This window comes from Gopherus flavomarginatus, chromosome 8, assembly GCF_025201925.1.
Source record: "Gopherus flavomarginatus isolate rGopFla2 chromosome 8, rGopFla2.mat.asm, whole genome shotgun sequence".
NCBI classification, from domain to species: domain Eukaryota; kingdom Metazoa; phylum Chordata; order Testudines; family Testudinidae; genus Gopherus; species Gopherus flavomarginatus.
Genome location: NC_066624.1, coordinates 56,761,800 through 56,787,412, shown reverse-complemented (window position 1 = coordinate 56,787,412; position 25,613 = coordinate 56,761,800). Strand labels below are relative to the sequence as shown.

The 25,613-nt window shown below is 49.7% G+C and overlaps 1 protein-coding gene across 4 annotated transcripts in view; it reads left to right on the top strand.

Moving 5' to 3' along the window:
- Window positions 1-25,613, top strand: part of ZNF185 (zinc finger protein 185 with LIM domain) — a 94,851-nt gene that overhangs the window by 26,654 nt on the left and 42,584 nt on the right. For 3 of the 4 annotated variants that reach the window (XM_050965437.1, XM_050965435.1, XM_050965434.1), the window contains exons 3-15: window positions 612-750; window positions 2,010-2,084; window positions 6,186-6,224; window positions 7,112-7,183; window positions 8,648-8,728; window positions 9,385-9,465; window positions 14,337-14,420; window positions 15,636-15,674; window positions 16,567-16,650; window positions 17,987-18,070; window positions 18,724-18,804; window positions 19,243-19,326; window positions 23,737-23,823. In XM_050965437.1, coding sequence (XP_050821394.1) covers window positions 612-750; window positions 2,010-2,084; window positions 6,186-6,224; window positions 7,112-7,183; window positions 8,648-8,728; window positions 9,385-9,465; window positions 14,337-14,420; window positions 15,636-15,674; window positions 16,567-16,650; window positions 17,987-18,070; window positions 18,724-18,804; window positions 19,243-19,326; window positions 23,737-23,823 — 1,030 coding nt within the window. The remainder of the gene's footprint in view (window positions 1-611; window positions 751-2,009; window positions 2,085-6,185; window positions 6,225-7,111; window positions 7,184-8,647; window positions 8,729-9,384; window positions 9,466-14,336; window positions 14,421-15,635; window positions 15,675-16,566; window positions 16,651-17,986; window positions 18,071-18,723; window positions 18,805-19,242; window positions 19,327-23,736; window positions 23,824-25,613) is intronic. The other variant, XM_050965436.1, reaches the window with a different exon arrangement.

The window sequence follows — 25,613 nt, the reverse complement described above, 5'->3', positions numbered from 1 at the left end:
GAGTCTCTGAATTCCAGTAAAGGGTCCTGTAGTCCAGGATATTCAGTGTAAAGTGGCACCCTAAATCCAGTCTGAAGTCTGCCTCTGACTTTGCCAGCTGGCAAATTCCAACTGTCAAATCCTGTATGACTAGGTGAAAGATTCCCTCGGTATTTTAAATGTATTAGAATAAGAAGGGGGAAATAAGAGCTGTTCCTAACTGAAATGGCTCCTGGGTGGGTCAGTTGGTAGTGGGCAGGGCCGGCGCTTCCATTTAGGCGACCTATGTGGTCGCCTAGGGCACCAGGATTTGAGAGGGTGGCATTTTGTGGCCCTCGGCGGCAATTCGGCAGCGGGGGGTGGTCCTTCCGCGCTCCGGGTCTTCGGCAGCAATTCGGCTGCGGGTCCTTCACTCGCTCCAGGACCGACCGCTGAAGTGCCCCTAAGACCGGGAGTGTGGAAGGACCCCCCCGCCGCCGAATTGCCGCCGACCAGGAGCGTGGAAGGACCCCCGCCTAGGGCGCCAAAAACCCTGGCGCCACTCCTGGTAGTGGGACCTCTGTGCTTATTCAGCAAGCCCATTCCCTCAGTCCCACACATCCCCTAAACCATCTCCTCTTGTTCTGTATCAGGGGGTGTTATTCCACCTAGTGAAGAAGATCGCAAGAAGATCATCAGGCAGATGAAGGTACGCACTACACTAAAAGGGGATAAGAGCTGGATCTACCCACAAAACTCAGGCAATGAGGAAGAGATGAAGAGCAGCCCATTGTAAGTAGAGTTACCAGCCTCACCCACCCACAGCTTGTTGCCCCTTCCTCCCAGAATTGTGTGCTATTTTGGTAGAGTCCCTTCCCCAAACTCAATGGAGTCATGAGACAACCCCATCACCGTCAGGCATCCCTAAGGGTGGCACAAGGCCATGCAGCTGGCAGTGAACTCACAATCAAATGGACGCATTGCTTGTATTTACTTTTGATAGTCAAATGGAAATGACCTTTTCGGAGAACCATGACCCCAGGAGCTCGGAGATGTTTTTAATCCCCAGGAGATGTCCAACTGCAAATGGGAGAGGATCAGCTGAACTCATGGAGCCAGTCCTGCCCAGTGTTCTGGCCCTGTGGTTGCAGGCATGGTAAAAAGGGGCTGCAAAGCTGCCAGAAGTGGGCAGATGGAGGTTGCCCCATGTGGTGGAATCCTGGACCCTAAGTGCTGTAAAGCCAACACAGCTAGATCTCCACACAGACACCTCCTGCTGATCCCAGGGGCATGGCATTACCCTTGCAAGGTGCATTGGGCGGAGCATGGGACTAAAGACACAGGGACAGTGTTTTATTAAACTGCTTAATGAAAAACAAAACAAAAAATCTCCCTCCTCTCTAAACAAGCCTCCCCAGTGCTGATGAAACCTGAGTGCATCAGCAAGCTGGCAGCTGACCACAGGAAGCCCCATCCCCACACCAGTTTAGATGCTGTAGAATCTCTGGCAGAGACTTTTCTCCCTACTTGTTTATAAAGCAGAATCTGCAGCATGAGCACTCTCTAAATAACAGCAGCAAAATAGGGAGGCAGACAGTGCAATCCCAGTGGCTCAGTGCACCAGAGTAACATTCAGGAGACCTAGGTTCTATGCTTGGCTCTGTCACAGACTCGCTGTGTGACTTTGAGCAAGTCACGTCCCACTCTGTGTCTCACTTTCCCCATTTGTGCAATGGGGATAATGCTTCTTGCCTCATGGTGAGTTGCCTTGAGATCTGTGGATGAAAGAGCTGGGTGAGTATGATGACACCAATGTGGTTCTTCAGGGAGCATTGCCTGCAGGGGATTTCCTTCAGGGGTGAATTCCTCTGGATGTCCTCTCTGGCTGCAGCATGCCATTGCCACACTGGCACCATGATGTGCTATGCACATGGGATGGCACGGGAGGTGCATTTTACTCACATAACTGTCACATTTGGCATGTCTAAAGCAGTTGAGAATTGTGTGAATGGAATTGTTACCATTGTGATTCTGTTCCTTCCCCTCACCAGGCACTCACCACGTAGGTCTGACAAGATCGACGGGGGATCCCCAGCCTCAGCATCTGTTACACCCCACTATAACAGGTAACTGAAGGCGTCTGGCTGGGATAGTATAAATATGTAGTGCCCTTGCAGCTGCCTGGACATGGGATTCTTCGAGGTCTCCTCACACCCACTCCTGGTATTATTAGGTTATAAAACATAATGCTGGAGGAGAGCTGCACCCATTGTGCTCAGCATAGCATTCTGCAAGCATTCATCTTGGACAGAGCATGGCCCTGATCCTGCAAGTTCATACATGCAGATGGATCTGTGTGCCATCGTAGTGCTATGTGTAGTCCCAAGCAGTGGCAGATTGTCCAATGAGCTGACGGGGTCTGTGCCCAGGGACCCTGGCCAATTTGGCAGCCCCGGAGAAATGTGGAGAAATCTACTGCAGTGTGGTGGAAGTCCAGAGCCCTGGCAGAAGCGCCAAGCAGGGAGTGGGTGGGGGAAGCCCCAGCGCCTGGACCCTGACTGTGGCCCCAGGACGGGAGGAGCTCTCACTCCCTGCCATGGCTTCTCTCGTGTTAGGGCCATGGAGGGGGAGGCAGAAAGGAGCAAATGGGTTGTGGGGCAACAGTGTGTGTGTGTGGAGTGAAATGGTGCACCGCCGTGGGTGAAACAGGGGTGGGGCTGCGGGGGAAAGGGGCAGAATGGGGTGTGACCATGGGCAGGGCCATGGACAGAAGGGGCGGGACTGCAGGCAGAAGGGGTAGTGAGGGGCCCCCCACTTGTTCTGGCCCAGGACCCCAGGAAACCTTAATCCACCTCTGGCCCTAAGCCTGCAAGCTCACTGATGCAGGTGGATCTGTGTGCTGGCACGGTGCTTTGGATGGCCCTGATTCTGCAAGCTTATAGATACAGGTGGATTCCTGTGCCAGTGTGGTGCCTGGGGATAAGGATCCAGCTGTTCAGATCCTAAGAAAATAAAAACATGGGACAGCGATTAGCCCAGTGTTTGAGCCCCCTGCTGGCTGCAGTCCCATTGCTGAAAACTGACAGTCCTCGCCGATCTGAATTTTTCATTAATAACTCTCCTGTGAGCAGTTTGCTGCCACTTCCCCCTTCTCCTCCATGACTTGTTGTCAGTTCTCCTTGCATCCCCTCTCTCATTAGCTGGCACGATTCTCCAGGGAGGGCCTTTGCATGAGGCCTTCCTGTAAAGCAACATGCACATTGAGGCACAATAGATAATAACAGCAACATTTGTGACATTGCAGGGGAGTGCACTGGAATAAAAATTTAGCCGCTCTTGGAGCGGCATTTTCAGTGCCTCAGGGCTGGCGGAGTTCGCTCTCCATGTCTGCCCCCCCATGGCTGGTGGAGTTGCTCTCACCCAGCAGCCGGAGAATCTGGATCTGCCCTTGCAGCCTCAAGGCCGGAGGAGCTCAGTCTTCCCGCCCAGATGGAGTTCTGTGCTCCCATTGATTGGGGGGCCTGTGCCCAGGGCTGGCTTTAGGCTGATTTGACAGATTCCCTGGAATGGGCAACTCGACTTAGGCTCCTTTTAAAATTATTTTACTCACTCCTGGGCAGTCTGCTCCGCCAGGGTCTTCCGGCCTCGTGCCCCTGGCCAGAGCGCGGCGAGCCCCATGGCCCAACGACCCTGGTGGGAGCACGGCAGCCCCGTGGCCCCGATCTCCGGGCCGGAGCTTTGGCCAGAGCGCGGCAGCCCTGCAGCCCCAATCTTCAGGCGGGAGCTTCGGACGGAGCGCGGCGGCCCCACGACCCCAGCTGGAGTGCAGCGTCTCTGTGGCCCCGATCTCCTGACCGGAGCTTCGTCCGAAGCGCGGCAGCCCCGCTGCCCCACGACCCTCGCCAGAGCGCGGCAGCCCCACGACCCTGGCCCTGCGCGACAGCCCCGCGACCCTGATCTCCCTGCTGGAGCTTCAGCCGGAGCACGGCAGCCTTGCGGCCTGCGACCCTGGCTGGAGCACGGCAGCCCGGCGACCCTGATCTCCCAGCCGGAGCTTTGACTGGAGCACAGCAGCCCCGCGACCGTGATCTCCCGGGAAGCTTTGGCCGGAGCGCGGCAGCCCCGTGACTCCAGCCGGAGTGACAGCCCCGCTGCCCTGCGACCCCGGCCGAGCGCGGCAGCCCAGCGACCCCAGCCGGAGCACGACAGCTCTGGGACCCCGATCTCCCGGACGGAGCTTTGGCCGGACCAGGGCAGCCCCGCAACTCCGATTTCCCGGGGAGCTTCGGCCGGAGAGCTGCAGCTGCCCTGCTCAGCGACCTCAGCCGGAGCGCAGCAGCCCCGCGAACGCAGCTGGAGCGCGACAGCCCTGCGGCCCCGATCTCCCGACCGGAGCTTCGTCCGGAGCGCGGCAGCCCCGCTGCCCCGTGACCCCGCCCGGAGCACGACAGCCCGGCGACCCCAGCCAGAGCGCCACAGCTCCACGACCCCGATCTCCCGGACGGAGCTTTGGCCGGAGCGGGGCAGCCTCGCGGCCCCGATCTCCCAGGGAGCTTTGGCCGGAGCGCTGCAGCCCCCCTGCCCCGCGACCTTGGCCAAAGAGCGGCAGCCCCGCAACCCCAGCCGGAGCATGACAGCCCCGCGGCCCTGATCTCTTGACCTGAGCTTCGGCCGGAGTGCAGCAGCCTTGCGGCCAACGACCCCAATCTCCTGGCCGGAGCTTTGGCCGGAGTGCGGCAGCCCATGGCCGTGATCTCCCGGGAAGCTTCGGCCGGAGCGTGGCAGCCCCGCGACCCCAGCTGGAGCGACAGCCTCACGGTTCCAATCTCCCAGCCGGAGCTTCGGCTGGAGCGCGACAGCGCCATGGCCCCGCGACCGCAGCAGTAGCACTGCAGCCCCGCGGCCCCGCAGCCCCGCGACCCCAGCCGGAGCGCGGCAGCCCCGCGACCCCGATCTCCGGGCCGGAGCTTCGGCCGGAGCGCGACAGATATCCCAGCCAGCTATCTGAAGTGCTGGCGAAGATGAGGAGCGCTGCCCGGTGAGTACAAGCCCCCCTCTGCCCTGCCAGGAATCGGGCCCTGCACCTGCTAAAGCCGGCCCTGCCTGTGCCCCTGCTTGCCCTCCCCCCACCCTCGCGCACAGCCCTGTGACATTGGCAATGTGATGCCTTCGGGGCACTGAAAAGGGGAGGAGTGGAGTCTGCTGGAGCTGAGGTTAAGGGGGAGAGCAAGGTGCTCAGAAACCCGAGGGTAACGAGGACCACTGTCTTTTTATTCTGCTTGTACAGTGCCCAGCATCGGGGTCCTGGTCCCTGACTGGGGTTCTGACATGCTACTGCAATACAAATAATTAATGGGCCAAGCTTTCCAAGAGCATCTAGTGATTCTGGGTGCCCAAGTTGAGACATGTTAAAAGGGGCCAGACTTTCACCAAAACCCAGATCCTCAAAGGTATTTAGGCTTCTAACTCCCACTGAAAGAGCCTAAGCACCTCTGAGGACCTGAGCCCTGGTCGCTACAAATCAGAGCCTTTAAGGTATCTCAGGTTGAGCACCTAAACATTGAAGCACCTCAAATGACTAGTCACTTTTGAAAATCCAGTATGGCCATTCCTATGCTGCTTATTTTCCAGTCCCTGTCCTACCTTCACTGTCAGAAAGACATTTCTGACTCAATATTTCACAGGTTTTGATGTCAGTCCTTTTAGCATGTCACAATTTGCAGGTTCTAACCCTATTTGACAATGTTTCCTTCCTGTTGCCCTAAGAGAGTGTTTCTCCAAACTCCTTCCCTGGCTGAACAGCAGGCCCCTTCTACAGATGGATATTTGAATAAGTTAATGTAAATATGTTGTTCTATAAGAGAGACAATGTTTGATCCATTATCCATGCATTTATATTCCATCTGTGGATTTATGTTTGTGTCTGGAATTAAATAGACTGTCAGCACAATTTTTTAAAGAATTAGTCAGTTTCCTGATAGAGCCCCTTATAGCACATCCTGAAATAGTGTAAAAAAAAATCCTTTGTAGCTAATTGTAAACAATAGAGGCTACATAAACTTTGGATGGGGATGTGAAATAGCATCATGGGGCTTGCTGCTCTGGATTTCCACTATTATGGCTTTGGACAGCACTAGAAACCCTGGTGCACTGACAGCCTTGTACCCTATGGATATTGCTGCTCCCATTTCTTCCTTGTGAGTTTTTGATTTCTATTCCCTGTGTAGGTTGCCAAGTTCCAAGCCCACCTCCGGTTACCTCATCAGGTTGGTATGCAGAGCCCCATCCCCGGAGTTAGAAACACTGGGGCTGCTGGTGACAGAGGCTAAGACAGTAGAGGATAAAATGGGTGAAATATCAATATCTCCTGTGTTTCACTGTTATGGTGGTGTCTGACTGTGGGGATCCCATGTGGGTAGACATGTTTGGGTGCTTAACAAGCAGATCCCTGGCAGTGATGGGAAATCAGATCTCATAGCCTGAGGAGTAAGGTGGTCACTTGGTGGGGATGTCAGGAAGTCTCTCCCAGTCCCTTGTAAAAAGCAGTGCACTAGAAACTCAGAGCACTGTGGGATTCATCTTCCATTGCAGCACTAGGTGTTGACCAGTAATGGACTTGCTCCTCTGTGGTCTGACAGAGGATCATGTATCCTATACTGCCACACTCCCAAGTCTATTTGAGAGCTGATTAAGTATTGACTACAACCATGAAATTGTTTAATCTGTTTCTGACCCAACCTCTTCCCTTCAACATGATACATAGGCCCTTGCATTAACCAAAACGCTAGCAGTATTTGCTTCCTCTCACAATTCCATTACCCTTTGGGTGCTGGGTGAATCCTGGTACACACTCAAGGGTCACAAAGTTGTCATACTTCCATGGAATGCGAGGCTGGGCAGTGCATCCCCATCAGGCTATATAGATGCCATTGTGATGGACAGAGATTATACAGTTATAATGTACTGGAGGTGATGAGAGCCCTGCAATCTGTGAGGAGAATCTGCAGCTTAATAGATTTGACTGAGACAGATTTGGGACCCACTTTAGCATGGTCCTCTCCTCTAGGGCCTTTCTCAATGGCTCTCTCAGTTTTTCTCTAATTTTGGTTCTAAGATGGCCCTGAACCTAACTACAGTTCTCCTCTTCCTATAGGGGGGTGTTCACCAGGACCATTGACAAGACTCCGCCCGAAAGCACCTGCTATTCCAATGGCACGCAGAAAAGGTTTGTGTGATCCTATTCTTCATACAATACCTGCTTGGCATTTTGGAATATTCTGCATACACTGGTGCCCAGTGTTTGATTTCATACAGTGCCTGTAGAGTCCCACAGATCTCCATTAAACTCTGGCAGAGCCTCTCCAACCACAATTCAGAATCCCGAGACGATGAAGCTTCTAACAAACTAAAGAGAGACTTGGACCCAACCCACTGTACTTGAAGTGCATTCAAAACTCCAAACTCGTATCCCAATTCTTAGGCGTAATGCCATCTCTAAACTGAACTGGTTGTGGCACATAGTGGAAAGGTTCAGCTTGGCCCACCACTGACCTCTGAGAAGACTACTGGAAGTTGTCTGGAGTGGGAGTATTCTGGGTGTGCCCTCGTTTTGTTATCTTGGGATGCTTGTCCCAGAAATCATGTGCTGATTAGAGCTTTTTGGTGTGGGTAGGAACCTTGAGAAAATGTCCATGCTGGTTTCATTCAATAATCATTGTAACAAACCTAATCACAAAAATAACAAAAATATTTTATTAAGATGATGTTTATTTCTGAAAGCTGGAGTAGGTGGGGCGAGGTTGTGGTCACACGCCTCTCACTCCCAGCCTGCCACTACGGGCTGGCGCTTCCATTAGGCAACCCTAAGCGGTCGCCTAGGGCACCAGGATTCAGGGGACTGCATTTTGTGTGCTCCATGGGGCTCATGGGAGCTTCGGGTTCTGCTCCCATCGCACCGCTGAAGAAGGACCTTCTGCCAACGCGGAAAACAGCGGCAGGCAATTGAGCAGCTCAGTGACTGCCACTGTCACCTGCGGCATTTCGGCGGAGGGTCCTTCGACGGCGCTATGGGAGTGGAATCGGAAGCTCCCACGCGCCCCGTGGGGAGTGCACAAAATGCCGCCTCCCGAATTCTGCCTAGGGCGCCAGAAACCCTGGCTCCGCTCCTGCTGCCACTAGCCTATCCCTGAGCACTCATTACATGCCCCTGGCATCAGGAATAGTTGGGGGGTGGAGAGTTGCAAAGCTAGCATAGCCAGCCTTTGCCTTCCCCATGGCAGGGTGATTTATGGCTTCTTTGCCACCGTGGCACACCCATGCATTTCCCCCTTTACTGACCAGTGGATAATGCTAGAGAGAGCAGTGTTACAAGATGTGTGTCTGACTCTCCTTTTAACAAGATAGGGTTGTGTGGTGGAGGGGGATTCCAAACCTAGTAATGACGGTTCTCAGGAGTCCTTGGGAAACTACTGGGCCCTCATATCTATCATATCATATCCTGGGCCCAGGACAGCTCAGAAGAACAATGTGCTGTCCATACACTGGCTAAAGTAATCAACATGATCCATTAGCTCATCCTTTTTACCCTTCTCTTGTGAAACATTCTTGAATCTGCATGGGAGGGAATCTGGTGGGAGGGCAAGAGGTCACAAGTGTAGCATTAATGGAAGTGACTGTGTGTTATCTGCAGTACTGCAGCTCAGGCTAAGAGTGCCAGCCTCCCCCGCTTCTCCTCCGGATATAAGATGACAACTGAGGATTACAAAAAACTGTGAGTGTACCAAGAGGAGCAGTGTACTGCTTATCCAACGACAGGGCCTCGCCTGGTGCATTCGCCTGCATGATGGAGCCACCTGCTTAGCCAGGCTGATCGCTTGGCTTGCTGAGCATTCCACTGCCCTTCATTTTGAAAGAAGTTACTATGTGGAGCTTCCTTCTGCATGGGGTGAATTTTGTTCTTAGTAAACCCAGTTGGGACAGGAGTCAGAAGCCTCCAAACTACCACAAGAGATGCTTGCTTTGCAGTATCTATGGCCTGTCTGAAAGCAAGAAATGCAGAAATCTTGTGTCCGGGCCTGCTCCCAGGCCACTGCCTGACTTTTCTGATCAAAGCAGGTTCTGGCTGAGCATTCAGCATTATCATCTGTTGAGGCTCAAGCCCTGTAAATCAGAAAACCTGGACAGGGATATGTTTTCACCATTGTGCATGGAAAATAAAAGTGCCTCTCCCATGAATGAGGGTCAGGATTCTGGTGCCCTCCTTTAGGTGCTATACTGGCGTCCACCTGTAAGTTATCTCATCATCTATGTTCACCTGGCTAAGGCTGCTTCAAAGTCTGTTATCCAGTGCCTGTTGCTTTAAATTCTTTTATGACTAGGTACAAGAGCAAAGCCATTAACATAGTTCTCCTCTTCTCTTGGCTTCAGGGCTCCATTCAATGTCAGGCAAATATCAGTGGAATCAGATGAAGAGAAACCAGCCTTTTCCCCAGATGAACATAAGAAGAGGTACAAACTGCTGCAGCCAACATCTTTCCATGCAGGGGTTTTGGGGATTCAATAGACACAACAGAAAGTATCTTTTCATCTTATCTACCAGCATCATGTGGGTCAAGTTTATGAAAACTTTAGCTGAGCCAGTCAGAATAATAATGCATTTCTATATACAGTGCATCAATGCCCCCAGGCTTCCGGGCTCCTAACAAAATATAATTAAAAGCCTGACATGATTCAAAATGACAGTATGGCCCAATTAATTTCCTAGTGAGTGAGAGGAGGTGGGGTACCCATCAGCTACATACAGTCTATGTGAATTGATTGAAAAAATGGTGTAAAGACTCAGGATTATCCTGGGAGTAAAATGAGCAAGCCACTTTCTGTAGCCAGACCCAAGCTCCAGAATTCTAAGTCTGGATGTTTTTGCATTTGGATCTAAATCCAGATCTGAACTTCCATAGCTCAGGTCGAGCTCTAGCTTTCACATCACTTCCTCTGTAAGGCAGGACTTCCTGGAACACTGCCTCAGAAGCAGCGAATCAGAGTTCCTGACACTTGAAATAATATTTTCAGAAGTACCTTTTTCTGGCATGGGACTTTAGGAATGGAAACATATATTTTGGAAGACTTGTTGAAAGTCTCTGGGTAAGGATAAAAGAGCTAAAAAACAATGGTGATGACCACCTAACAAAGAAGAAGAAGTGAATGAGGCTTTTTTTAAACAACTAACAAAATCATCCAAAGCACAGGACTTGGTGGTGATGGGGGACTTCAACTACTCAGACCCACATCTGTTGGGAAAATAACACAGATTATCCAGCAAGTTCTTGGAATGTATTGAAGACACTTTTTTATTTCTGAAGGTGGAGAAAGCTACTAGGGGAGAGGCTATTCTAGATTTTATTTTGACAAATAAGGAGGAACTGGTTGAGAATTTGAAAATGGAGGCAGTTTGGGTGAAAGGAACCATGAAATGGTAGAGTTCATGATTATAAGGAATGGTAGGAAGGAGAAGAGCAAAATGAAGACCATAAATTTCAAGAAGGCAGACTTTATCAAACTCAGGGAGTTGGTAGGTAAGATCCCATGGGAAACAAGTCTAAGGGGAAAACAATTGAAAACAGTTGGGAGTTTTTCAAAGAGACATTATTAAGGGCACAAAAGCAAACTATCCTACTATGTAGGAAAGATAGGAAGTATGGCAAGAGACCACCTGGCTTAACCAAAAGATCTTCAATGATCTAAAAATCAAAAAAGAGTCCTACAAAAAGTGCAAACTAGGTGAAATTACAAAGGATGAATATAAACAAATAACACAAGTAGGTAGGGACAAAATTAGAAAGGCCAAGGCACAAAACAAGATCAAACAAGCTAGACATAAATGGTAACAAGAAACCATTTTACAAATACATTAGAAGCAAGAGGAAGACCAAGGACTGGGTAGGGATGTTACTCAATGAGGGGGAAAAGACAATAACAGAAAATGTGGAAATGGCAGAGGTGCTTATTGACTTGTTTGTTTTGGTTTCCACCAAGAAGATTGGTGGTGATTGCACTTCTAACATAGTGAATGCCAGTGAAAACGAGGTCGAATCAGAGGCTAAAATAGGAAAGAACAAGTTAAAAATTACTTAGATGTCTTCAAATCATCAGGGCCTGATGAAATGCATCCTAGAATACTCAAAGAGCTGACTGAGTTGATATTTGAGTCATTAACCATTATCTTTGAAAAGTCATGGAAGACAGGAGACATTCTAGAAGACTGGAGAAGGGCAAATATAGTGTCAATCTATAAAAAGGGAAATAAGGACAACCCGAGGAATTACAGACCAGTCAGCTTAACTTGTGTACCCTTAAAGATAATAGAGCAAATAATTAAATATCAATTTGCAAGCATCTAGAAAATGATAAGGTGATAAGTAACAGCATGGATTTGTGAAGAGCAAATCGTGTCATATCAACCTGATAGCTTTCTTTGACAGGATAACAAGCCTTGTGGATAGGGGGCAAGTGGTAGATGTAGTATATCTTGACTTTTGTAAAGTTTTTGATACTATCTCACATGACTTCCTCATAAACAAATTAGGGAAATTCAACCCAGATGGAGCTACTATAAAGTGGGTGAATAACTGGTTGGAAAACCATACTCAGAGAGTAGTTATCAGTGGTTTGCAGTCATGCAGAAGGGCGTAACGAGTGGGGTCCTGCAGGGATCAGTTCTTGGGCCAATTTTGTTCAATATCTTCATCAACGATTTAGATAATGGCATAGGGAAGTACACTTACAAAGTTTGTGGATGATACCAAGCTGGGAGGGGTTGCAAGTGCTTTGGAGGATAGGTTTATAATTCAAAATGATCTGGACAAACTGGAGAAATGGTCTGAGGTAAACAGTATGATGTTTAATTAAGACAAATGCAGAGTGCTCCACTTAGGAAGGAACAATCAGTTGTACACATACAAAATGGGAAATGACTGCCTAGGAAGGAGTAAGACGGAAAGAGATCTCGGGGTCATAATGGATCACAAGCTAAATATGAGTCAACAGTGTAACACTGCTGCAGAAAAAGCGAACATCATTCTGGGATGTATTAGCAGGAGTGTGGTAAGCAAGACATGAAAAGTAATTCTTCTGCTCTACTCCAAACTGATTAGGCCTCAACTGGAGTACTGTGTCCAGTTCTGGGTGCCACATTTCAGGAAAGATATGGACAAATTGGAGAAAGTCCAGAGAAGAGCAACAAAAATGATTAAAGGTCTAGAAAACATGTCCTGTGAGAGAAGACTGAAAAAAACTGGGTTTGTTTAGTCTGGAAAAGAGAAGATTGAGAGGGGACATGACTTTAGTTTTCAGGTACATAATAGGTTGTTAGAAGGAAGGAGAAAAATTGTTCTTCTTAACCTCTGAGGATAGGACAAGAAGCAATGAGCTTAAATTGCAGCCAGAGAGGTTTAGGTTGGACGTTAGGAAAAATTTCCTAACTGTCAGGGTGGTTAAGCACTGGAACAAATTGCCTAGGGAGGTTGTGGAATCTCCATCATTGGAGATTTTTAAGAGCAGGTTAGACAAACACCCATCAGGGCTGGTCTAGATAATACTTAGTCCTGCCATGAGTGGAGAGGACTGGACTAGATGACCTCTCGAGGTCCCTTGCAGTTCTGTGATGCCCACATTCCACTGTGGGCAAAAAACTGAGGTTGGCATCATCCCATCCACATTTAGTGGTACCAGAATCTTCAAATGAATCTGTATAGACACACCTGGTCCATTCAGCAATCCAGCTGTGAAGCCCAGGCCCCACACTCTGTATTTGCATTGTTTTATTATGTACCATATTGCAACCTTTCATTGCCCTTGGACAGTAATCCTCTTGAGCTAGAGACTCTATTGATTGCTTAGCACATATCACCCATTGCACAGAGCTACATACACACCTAGCACAGTATAAATAGTATGAAGGCGGGAATTGATACCTGACCACCACGGTGATGAGTACAGAATAAATGGACAGATAGGCCATTGTTACTACCCTTAGCTCTTGCTTGATTTATGTTCTTTCCAGCGGAGTCTGGTACAAGCCTTCAGTGATTCATTCCCTACCATCTCAGTTTCCTGCCTCCCAGCTTCATCTCTGGAATGTGCTCTCTTTACTCCTGAGGGCATTCTGTGCCAAAAAAAATTAAAATTCTGTGCACAATATTTTAAAATTCTGAAAATTTTATTTGTCGAATAAATACGGAGACTCCAGCTTGGCATTGGGAGCACAGGGCACTGGCTGCACAGAGGTAGGAGATCACTGTGTATCTCCTCCTCCCACCCCCAGGACATGGGCTCAGCAATAAGACTGCACCAACCTTGACACAGTGCAAGGACCAACTGGGCCTGCCCCAGTAACACCCCAGAGCCTTGCCCCTCCATGCCAGGTGCACCAGGTCTGGGCAGGCAGGATCCAAGTGTGGAGGGGCTTAGTATGGGGGAAATCCAGGTGTGGGTTGAGAGGGTTCTGTGTGGGGCAATCTGGGTGCAAGTGGCTCAGTGGGGGATCTGGGTGCTGGGTGGATCTAGATGCACAGGGGCTTACTTGGGAGGTTCTGGGTGCAACGGTAATGGAACTTTGCAGGAGGATCCAGGTGAAGGTGGTTAGAGCTCAGCAGTGGGGTCTGAATGTAGGGGGGATAAGAGGGTCAGCAGGGGGATCTTGGTTTGGGGGCTCAGTGCAGAGAGCCAGATGCTGGGGGAGTGGGGCTTATTGGGGTGGGACCCAGGTGCAGCTGTTTAGGGATCGGTAGGTTGGGGATCCGGGTGCTGGTGGCTCATCAGGATGGTCCAGGTACAGGGGGAGTGGGGTTCTTTGGGGGGGGTTTCTGGGTGTGGTGTAGGTGAGGCTTGGTGGGAGGGTCTAGGTATGAGGGGGTCTGGATGCATGGGGGTTGGATGGATGGGGGATCAGCTCCCTGTACAGTGATCTCTCCCACTGCAGCTGAGGAACGATGGGTGCAGAAAGAGATGGGGGTGGGGGTGGGGGAAGGGAATCTGGGGGAGGGCTGACATGGCCCCGGATGCTGTGCAGGGGAAGATGAACTTCCATCCTCCCCAGCCCAGCTGGGACTAGCAGCTGAGCCCGGCATAGGGAAGAAGCCACCAGCCATATCTTCCCCAGTCCCACCCCTGCCCCACAGTGATTTACCTCTCTGTCAGCTGCCCCGTGCACCCGAAACATACTGCTGGGGAGGATCACATGACCACTTTTGTGGCTTCCCTTTGCTTCCCTGTCAGAACATCATTTTTCTGTGGGGAAACAAAGAAACCTGCAGGGGACATAAATTCTGCATCTGTGCAGTGGCGTAGAATTCCCTCAGGGGTATCTCTTCCTTCCTTTCCAGGACAGAGGCAGCCAACAGTGTACTGAGGCGCACAGCCAGCAGGGAGCGCTCTTATGTCCTCTCTGCTGCCAAGAAAAGCAATGGGTGAGTCTCATGGGAGGGGTGAACAGAAAGGGAAACTATTAGTAAATGTTTCACAGGGACTTATGGGCCTGATCCATTGAAGGCAATGTGAGTCTTTCCATTGGCTTCCATTGGCTTTGAATCAAGTCCTGACTGAGAAAAGTCCAAGGAACTGCAGAACTGGGCATATCCATTGAAGGACCTTTGAAGTGTTTCCCATCTAAGAGGGAAAGGAGCAAAAGGAAAGAAAAACAGCCCGAAATCTTTGAAAAAATGTTTCCTAACTGTCTAGAACCTTCAGCTAAGACCCATATTTTCAGGCCTGGCTGCTCAGAACATCCCAAGCACCTGTTTTCTCCAGCCCAGCTTTATTGCACCCTGGAGAGAGGGGCAGGGGCAGAAGGGGCTTGTAAACATTAGTTTGGGGCAAGGAATCTCCCACAAAGAAATTGGATTCCAAGCAGGATTTGCATCCAGTTTAGATAAGCTCCTTGGGGCAGGGACTGTCTTTTACCATATGTTATGAGCCCCCATCTCAGCGGCAGCTCCAGTAACAGTAGCAGTGTAAGTATGCAGGAGATACTACTGGTGTAGGAAGCTCCTCTATCCACCTCTCCCCTGGGAGTTGTAAAGGTCAGTTCTACTGGTCAAAATAAGATTGATCCTCCAGGACAAGTGACTGCAATTTTTGCAGCTTAAAGGGCATCTTTTCCCCTCTTGGTCTAACTCTGGGTGGCACAATGAGGTGGCAGGGAGACTGGCAGTGCCTGTGAGGGAATGGGAGAAGCAAAGAAGGAATGTGCCACAACAGTGACGTAAGATGGTGTAATTTACACAAGGGCAATAAGATAATGTACCTTGCACTGATTTGGAATTCAGCTGGTGTGCAAAATAAATGCTGTATATGTGGCTAGGAGGCAGAAGGATTTTGAGTGTAACAAGAAAAAAACTGCTAAAAGAAAGGTGTAAAATAAGAGGGGGTGGCTTAATTTTACACCTTCTTACACCTTCAGATGCTTTTCCTGCTTTTGCCTCCTAGGTGTGTAAGTTACATTGGTTTTGTATACCCACTCACTTCTAAATCTGTGCGAACTGCATTACATGGCCCTATATGTAAAATAGCATCACCCTTCATGTCTCTGTTGAATTTGTCTCAGCACCTCCCGTGAGAACTGCCCACATGCCAGGTTTGCTCACTGGCTTTATGCAATCTTTGTCCTTGTATCTCCTTTACAGAAGCCCAACACAAGAAGTACCACCCTTCATTGCCAAAAGGTGAGTCACTGGCTCTGTGCCCCAAAAATTACAGTAGAACTCCCCTTCTATGGTACCATCTCAGTGTAGTGGTTTCTACTAAGGGCTAGGGTTTGGCATTTCCGTCTGGTGTGAAATTGGAGGCAGGGAAAATGCCTAGATAGGCTGGACCCATCTATCTGGGCTGACTTATACTGGCACTGGAAAGCTCCTCGTGGGATGAACACAGTGACTTAGGCTATCTCTACACTGGCACTTTCATCATTACAACTTTTTTCGCTCAGAGGTGTGAAAAAACACCCCTCTGAACAACAAAAGTTTTAATGACAAAAAGCACAGGAGTGGACAGGACTTTGTTAGCGGAAGCTGCGCTCTCATCCTTGAAACTATCACCCCTCGGAGGTGGCCTTATTTTGTCGCCAGGAGACAAAATGGCTATACAGTGCACCTTACAACAGTGTGGCTGCACGCTTACAACAGCATGGCAGCCGTTGTAAGTTGTGCAGTGTAGACATAGCCCTAGATATTGAACTGGAAGATGACAGCCGTGGATTGTCAGGAATCCTGGAACTGTGGTTGGGAGATCTTGGGGACCCACTTCCCTTCTTCTTCAAGAAGAGATTGACCCCTGCAATCAGGGCCAGCATTGGGCTTTTAGCTTCCTGAGCAGTCAGTCCCACACAAAGAAAGACTATCGAGGTGAGGGTAAAGGCTTGCTTCACTCAGCCAGTTAACAACATATTCATTGTTAAGTCCAGCTGTGGACTCTAGGGACAGAAGCAAATTTTGACCGTAAGATGAGCAGAGAAAAATTTTACAGCATGAGGGGAGATGAAATAAAATGTTTGAACAAGTGTGTGTGCACGTGTGTGAAATGATGTGATGTTTGTGTCTTTATTTGTCATCCTGAAAGGGTTGAGATTGAGGAGGAAAGAGGATGGCACATGCAGAATCAGACCCTTCCGACTTCATCAAGGTTTGGTCTTGGTGGCAAAAGGTAGTGTTCCTGACTCTGGATTACTCTGTGTGTGTTTGGGATGGGGTCCATTTTCCAGCTTGTCTTCCTGTGTGACACTGAAGATAGTTGCTGGTGAAAGGTGACAGTCATTCTGACCACAGTTGATGATGGAGGGTCCCCTCTCACAAGAAGCAGCAAGGATGACTATGGCTGGAGATGGTACAGTAGGCAGGGTAGGCCAGAATTCTGAGGTGGCACTGAGCATTCTCTCTCTCAGGTGGTTGGCTAGCTCACATGCTCAGGGTCTAACTGTCCACCATATGTGGAGTTGGAAAGGAATTCTCCTCCAGCTCAGATCAGCAGTGACCTTGGGTGGGTTTTGCCTTCCTCTGCACTGCGGGGATGCAGGTCACTTGCCAGGATTATCTGGGTGTCTCTCACTTCATCATGTCCATGCCTATGCAGGGTTTTGGGCACTGGTGCACCTTAGTCCCTTCTATTCTCTGCCTATGGCACATAATAATCTAGTCTCCTGTGGTCTCCTCTACTTTGGTCTCATTTTGGGTTTAGTGTGTGGGTGCTGGGTGATGCTGGTGGCTTGTGTTCTATGGGAGGTTAGAATAAATGATCTAGTGGGCCCTTCTGGCCTTAAACTCTGTTACAACCTTGGCCACCCCTGCTGAAGAGGGGAGGGAGCCAAAAGAAACAGGTCAACTAAATCTAGGGGACAAAACGGCAGGGGTGGGAATGGGGCCAAAGTAGGGTGACCAGACAGCACGTGTGAAAAATCGGGACAGGGGGTGGGGGCAATAGGAGCCTATATAAGAAAAAGACATAAAAATCAGGACTGTCCCTATAAAATTGGGACATCTGGTCACCCTAGGCCAAAGGGAGCCGTTCTTACTTTTCCTAATGGGCTCCCAACTGCCCCCAGCAAACTGTACACCTGCCAATCACAGTGGGAGAGATGCTTTGAGTTTGAGTCACTGTGGCTCCCTCCAGTGCTGCACCAGAGCCCAGGCACAAAAGTAGCTAAAAAGCCAGACAAGGAGCTTCCCAGGTAAGATCATGCACACACTCTAAACTCACGTAATCACTGTGAAGTGTCAAGACCACATGCAATGAACATCAGGAACACTTGAGCTCCATTTTGATTCCTGTGGGAAGAGGGGAAGTGATCAGATCCAGAAGAACAGTATTATTCAGTATTTCAGAAGTGTTCCTTGCACTGCTGCAGGCAGCAGACCTTCACTCCATGTGCACACATTTCTATCTGGCGCGGAGTGTTCAGTGCAGCGCTGGGTGTCTTGGAAAGCAGGGGGGCATACACACTTGATCTTGTGTTTTATTAATTATTATTTATTGTGATTATCAGTGACAAAGTGGATGAGGAGAAGCCTGTTGGGACTTCTCCAGGTGAAGCAACAACATCCAAACCCACTCTGGCTACAGGCAGAAGGTAGAATTGCTGTGGAGTTTGTTACATTAAATGAGCTTGCATGCCTGTGGATGCTCCCAACTCATCTGTACTTTGTGTGGTCGTTGGTGCTACTTGCTATGCTATTGCCTTCACTAACTCCACTGAGGAAGGAGTGGTTCCTCTCAGCATTGAGAAAGATGCAGCTCTGCCCAGTGAGAAAGCAGTGAGGCACTTAGTTTGTTTTACCCAGGAGTAGATGGGGGCTGCCAGCTTCCCCATATTCAGATCTCCTCTGCCCCAATCTCAGTTATACCCGCCGGTCCAGCTGAGAAGGCTTGCTACCCATTTCTTTCATACAGACCTCCTCTGGCCTAGGTTATACCCTTTGTCTGTTTCAGAGATCCTCCTGTCCTTTCCTCAGATTCAGACTTCCCTGGGTGGAAGAAACTCATTTGCTTACTATGTCCCATGTTAGTGGAGTTCTCTTCCCTCTCATGTTCACTGCTCAGAAGTTGTTTGCTATGATTTGGTTGGATCAAAACAGGCTTCAGACCTATTTATTTGGCCTTTCCTTTTAAATTCTGTCTTCGTTTGCTATATGGAACTTCAATAACTATAGAGGACTTGGATGTACCATATGAATTTGTGGTAGCATTTCCGGTTAATTGCAACTTTCTTTCTATATTCGTCAGTGAAGAAAGAGTTATAAATGTCCGCGAGCCAATGCCTCAGAGTGAAATAAAGTTGAGAGTCGCCTCCTCCCCAGAGAAAAGGTAAAGTTCAGACTGTGTTGATGTTCCCTTAGTCAAGGTCCATGAGTATATCTCCCTGTCTCATTATTGCAGCGAATGCATGATCATAGAGCACTGGCCATGGTGGGAGTTATCTGACATGGCCACTCCTACCAGTGCAATCATTCTGTGTGTGGGATAGTCTCCCAAAAGACAGAGGGGATCGCTGTTACCTAGTCTAGGCAGGGCAAAGAGTGAAGAAAGATTACGCTGTAGGGAACAATTGGCAGAGCGAGAAAATAGACACAGCAGCTGAACAGGTGGCTCTGATTTATATGATTAGCCTGAGCAGAGTGGACTATCTCCCAGTATATTTCTCTGTTTTTTCCTATGCACCCCTGTATTATATTTCAGTAAGTTATATTAGGCTACAGTACAAGTACTACATAATGAGTCTTACTTTCGGTTTTTTGTTACTAGTGACAAACCAGCTAAAGAGGAGCCTGACCTGATCTCCTGGGATGAATCGATTCCAAAAGCCACCACCATTTCCACAGGGGAAAGGTAGAGTCTGTATGAAACACCTTCCCTCCTCCTGCAGTGAAATGAGCGTTGTGCAGACAGTGAAATAGATGTTGTAAAACTCACATAGGCTCAACAGTAAGACTCACATACAACATAACAAGGGAAAATCCCCACTTCATCACACCAGGAAAATGGGGCAGCCTGACGTGAAGGTAGTATGGCAAGTAGCTAAATGCCTCTTCTATCCCTCGAGCACATTCTATTCAGAAGTAGCTGTTGTGGGTGTTCTCCCCACATCTCTAATGAAAGCTGCCCACCACTACCCTACTTACCTTCAGCATAAGATCAGTGATGTAGCGCTCATTTATATAGCTCATTTCAGCTAGCAGGATCTCAAATCAGGTTTGACTGTTGACCTGATTCATGTGTGCTGGAGAAAGATGCAAATTGAAGCCCCTTTACTAGACTCATAGACCTTAAGGTCAGAAGGGACCATTATGATCATCTAGTCTGACCTCCTGCACAATGCAGGCCACACAGTCTCACCCATCCACTTCTATAACAAACCCCTAACCTAGTGTTACCATGAAAATTCACCCTGAGGGCAGCTGGTGTTTAAGACATTGCATGCCCTGGCAGTTTCCCCTCTCCCTCTGCCATCCCCTGATCCCCACTCAGAAGACTCCACTCATTTGTACAGTTACCACCTTTAGGAAAAACAGCTGCCAACTCCAGCTAGACCAGAGTAGCAACCTCCTTTCTCCAGGCCTGGCAGCTTAGAATATCAAGGTTGGAAGACTTCCCAGAAGGTCATCTACTTTAACTCCCGGCTCAAAGCAGGACCAATCCCGAGACAGATCCCTAAATGGCCCCCTCAAGGATTGAGCTCACAACTCTGGGTTTAGCAGGCCAATGCTCAAACCACTGAGATATCCCTCCCCCATAGCTCAGTGCTAGCAATTGCTGAGAAAGAACCAGAACTCTCAAATGAATCTAGTTTGCTTTAAATACCAAAGGGGAAGAGACAAATAGCTTGTAAGCCCCTTCAAACAGGTCCAGACCACCAGTAGAAACACCTATATCATCCTCTTCCCCAACACTCCAACATTCCTGAAGGGGTAGATACCTCCTCTCAGCACAGCAAAGGGGATTAACCCCTTTCTTGCTCAGCCAGAGATGAGGGAACATATACTCCATCACACTTCCCTCCTGTGCCTAGAGGTTGTGTCTCCAGCTCAGGTGGGAGGCAGGCTGGTGATGCAGTGTGTGATGGAAACTTGAGGCTTCCTGTGCTGTGGATCAATTGACTGCCATACAGCCTCTTTCACACAGGCGTGTGCATGGGGTGTGCCGGGTGTGCCCCCCGTGGTGCAGCAGGCCCCGCACCACTCTCAGAAGCGGCTGGCATGGCACCATGTCCCTGGGCCCCGGGGGGGCAGAGGGCTCTGTGCTTCGCTCCAGGCACCACCCCCCGCAGCTCCCATTAGCCAGGAATGGGGAACCATGGCCAATGTGAGCTTCAGGGGAGGTACCTGGAGGCGTGGCAAGAGTAGCGCTCGGAGCCCTGTGCCTCACCCAGGGGCTGCGCAGGGACGTTGTGAGCACCGTGGCCTGGGGCCAGGGCAGGCAGGGAGCACGCCACTGCAGGTAAACGGTGCCGGGCTGGAGCCCGAACCCCTCCTACACTCTGCCCCCTAACTCCCTGCCCTGAGCCCCCTACCTGCACCTCGCACCCCTCCTGCACCCCAGCCCCCTGCCTTGAGCCCCCTACCTGCACCCCGTACCCCTCATGCACCCCAACTCCCTGTCCTGAGCCCCTGCCGCACCCCTCCTGCACCCTAATTCCCTCTCCTGAGCCCCCGCCGCATCCCTCCTGCACCCCAACTCCCAGCCCCGAGCCCCCTGCCTGCACTTCACACCCCTCCTGAGCCCCCTGCCACACCCCTCCTGTACCCCAACCCCCTGCCCTAAGCCCCCTGCCTGCACCTTGCACCTCAACCCCCTGCCCTGAGCCCTCTGCTGCACCCTGCACCCCAACTCCCTGCCCTGAGCCCCCTGCCACACACTGCACCCCTCCTGAACCCCAACACCCTGCCCTGAGCCCCTCCTGCACCCCACACCCCTCCTCTGCCCCAGTCCCTTGCCCTGAGCCCCTTCCAGCACATCGCATCCCCTCCCACAACCCGCACTCCCTCCCGTACCCCAACCTTTATGATGTTTGCCTTTTAAAAAAATAAATAAAATTCCCTGGGTGCACACCCTAATGAAATGTGCTGTGCATGCCTATGCTCTTTCACCAGCTGCAAAGTCATAGAATCATAAAATATTATGGTTGGAAGAGACCTCAGGTCATCTAGTCCAATTCCCTGCTCAAAGCAGGACCAACACCAACCAAATCAACCCAGCCAGGGCTTTGTCAAGCCAGGCCTTAAAAACCTCAAAGGATGGAGATTCCACCACTTTCCTAGATAACCCATTCCAGTGTTTCACCATGCTCCTAGTGAAATAGTTTTTCCTAATATCCACCCTAGACCTCCCCCACTGCAACTTGAGACCTTTGCTCCTTGTTCTGTCATTTTCCACCACTGAGAACAGCCTAGATCCATCCTCTTTGGAACCCCCCTTCAGTTAGTTGAAGGCTCCTATCAAATCCCCCCTCACTCTTCTTTTCTTCAGACTAAATAACCCCAGTTCCCTCAGCCTCTCTTCATAAGTCAGTTGCCTCAGCCCCTTAATCATTTTCATTGCTCTTCGCTGGACTCTCTCCTTTCTGTAGTGGAGGGCCCAAAACTGGATGCAGTACTCCAGATCTGGCCTCACCAGTGCCGAATAGAGGGGAATAATCACTTCCCTTGATCTGCTGGCAACGCTCCTACTAATGCAGCCCAATATGCCATTAGCCTTCTTGGCAACAAGGGCACACTGTTGACTTATTTCTAGCTTCTCATCCACTATAATCCCCAGGTCCTTTTCTGCAGAACTGTCGCTTAGCCAGTCGGTCCCCAGCCTGTAGCAGTGCATGGGATTCTTCCGTCCTAAATGCAGAACTCTGCACTTGTCCTTGCTGAGCCTCATCAGATTTCTTTTGGCCCAATCCTCCAATTTGTCTAGATCACTCTGGACCCTATCCCTACCCTCCAGCGTATCTACCTCTTTCCCTGCAGCTTAGTGTCATCCGCAAACTTGCTGAGGGTGCAATCCATCCCATCAGCCAGATCATTAATGAAGATGTTGAACAAAACCGGCCCCAGGACTGACCCCTGGGGCACTCCATTTGATACCAACTGCCAACTAGACATCGAGACATTGATCACTACCCATTGAGCCTGATGATCTAGCCAGCTTTCTGTCCATCTTATAGTCCATTCATCCAATCCGTACGCTTTTAAATTGCTGGCAAGAATTCTGTGGGAGACCATATCAAAAGCTTTGCTAAAGTCAAGTCCACAGCTTTCCCCATATCCACAGTGTCAATTATCTCATTATAGAAGGCAATCAGTTTGGTCAGGCATAACTTGCCCTTGGTGAATACATGTTGACTGTTCGTGGTCACCTTCCTCTCCTCCAAGTGCTTCAAAATGGATTCCTTGAGGACCTATGCCATGATCTTTCTGGGGACTGAGGTGAAGATGATCGGTCTGTAATTCCCTGGATTCCTCGTCTTCTCTTTTCAAAGATGGGCACTATATATGCCTTTTTCGAATTGTCCTGGACCTCCCCCAATCACCACAAGTTTTCAGAGATAATGGCCAGTGGCTCTGCAATCACATCAGCCAGCTCCCTCGGTACCCTCGGATGCATTGCATCTGACCCCATGGACTTGTGCATGTCCAGCTTATCTAAATAGTCCTTCACCTGGTCTTTCATCACTGAGGGCTGCTCACCTCCTCCCCATCCTGTGCTTCCCAGTGCAGCAGTCTCGGAGCTGACCTTATCTGTGAAGACTGAGGCAAAAAAAGCATTGAGTACTTCAGCTTTTTCCACATCATCTGTCACTAGGTTGGCTCCCCCATTCAGTAAGGGACCCACACTTTCCCTGACCACTTTCTTGTTGCTATTGTAACTCTTCTGCCAGGTGGAGCCAGGAGCAACAAGGGCTGGGTTCAGTATCTAGGGGTTCCTTTTCAACAATACAACACAAAACTGGCTCAAGCCCCCACCCAGTGACCTGGGACAATTACACACCACCCCCTGGGCACTTCTAAGAGGCAATACTTCCCCTCTCACAAGCACAGAGTCTGAGTGTAGCAAAATCTTTTAATAAAAGGAGGGAATTAACTCAGCATTATTTTGGTAAAACACTGCTACTAGAGCACATAAACATAAACCATGAGCAAAAGACCCATCCCCAAGTAAGTTAAGCAGTGTCCTTTTCCCATCAGGGTCTTAAGTCCAGAAACCCCAAAGTCCCTTTAACGTACCCGTCCCTTCTCTGTATCCCACTCACAGTTCCTGCCCTTGGCCAGTGCAGCCCCAGAATTCAGAGGTTCATCCACAGAGTTCACATCTCACCCTGGGTGGAAGGCGCAGGGGCTGGTAAGGAGGCACCTTAAATGCTGCACTGCTCAGGCACTCGCTTGTCACCCCAACAGCCAAATGCCATGTTTCTGGGGGTCTCTGCTTGGGCCATCTCCACCAGCCACCCTGCTGGTCATGGCTCTCCACCAGCTGCCAGCTCATCAAGATGTCTTCAGCCCCTCCCCCATATACTTAACACAGCTCTCAATGAGTTCAGCTGTTAGTGGGGGAACTTTACTGCTGGTGCACACTGGGCAGTCTCTTGCAGTAGAGACACAGTGTCAAAGTAAATCTAATATTTAGACCAAGGTATCAGTGATTTTAGCTTTGTAGCATGTAACAAAGCTCTCACTTGAGACTAAATTAGCTCTTTTATTATACCCTGGAGAAGGAGAGTCAAATAGTCTCTAAAACCCTTAAGACAGCCAACCATCCTGAATACATGTACCTATACTCATCCCCTCCCATCTCACTGGGCTTTGGAACCCATGTCCCCTGCCTAGCGACTGCTGTTAGGTTGAGGGTGAGTCCCTCCATTGGGGGTATGCCAGGTACAGTTTTGCTGCCCTGGGTTCACACAAAGGGATAGCAATCCTGCCCCCAAAACAAGGAGACTGGGGATCCAACACCAGCCACAAGTGATCATTTGAGCAAGCAGTCCCATCATGCCGAGCACCTACGCAGAGTGGGTATGTCCTTGCAAACCAGATCAGCTTTTGAATCTTTTTCCACAGCTCACCATTAGATGTCAGGGGAGAGCTCATCCAGACTCTACTTACACTAACATACCTGTAGAAACCCTTCTTGTTACCCTTCATATCCCTTGCTAACTGCAACTCCAATTGTGCTTTGGCCTTCCTGATTACACCCCTGCATGCTCGAGCAATATTTTTGTTCTCCTCCCTAGTCATCTGTCCAAGTTTCCACTTCTTGTAAGCTTCCTTTTTGTGTTTAAGCTCACCGAAGATTTCTCTGTTAAGTCAAGCTGGTTGCCTGCCATATTTGCTATTCTTTCGGCACATCAGGATGGTTTGTTCCTGCGCCCTCAGTAAGGCTTCTTTAAAATGCAGCCAGCTGTCGTGGACTCCTTGCTTCCTCATATTAGCCTCCCCGGGGATCCTGCCCATCAGTTCCCTGAGCGAGTCAAAGACTGCTTTTCTGAAGTCCAGAGTCTATATTCTGATGCTCTCTTTTCTTCCTTTTATCAGGATCCTGAACTCAACCATCTCATTGTCACTGCTGCCCAGGTTGCCACCCACTTCTACTTCCCCTACCAATTCTTCCCTGTTTGTGAGCAGCAGGTCAAGAGGAGCATGGCCCCTTGTTGGTTCCTCCAACAAATGCTCAGTCCATGGAGTGTGTACATAAGCTATACTAAAGACAAACCCACAGTAACCGTCTCCAGTTTGTGAGGGACTCCATGGAGCCAATCTCTAGGAAACAGATAAATTCATGGAGGTTAAGTCCATTAATGGCTATTAGCCAGGATAGGTAAGGAATGGTGTGTCTAGCCTCTGTTTGTCAGAGGGTGGAGATCGATGTCAGGAGAGAGATCACTTGATCATTACCTGTTAGGTTCACTCCCTCTGGGGCACCTGGCATTGGCCACTGTCTGTAGCTAGGATACTAGGCTGGATGGACCTTTGGTCTGACCCAGTGTGGCCATTCTTATGTTCTAACCTAAATGAACCCAAAGTTATGGAGACAGATATGAGTCACGGAAGCCAGCAGAGTATCAGAAACCTGGAAAAATCTCTGACTGGATGGGCTCAGGCGTTTGGTCACAAGCTGAGGTGGTTCAAAAGTTT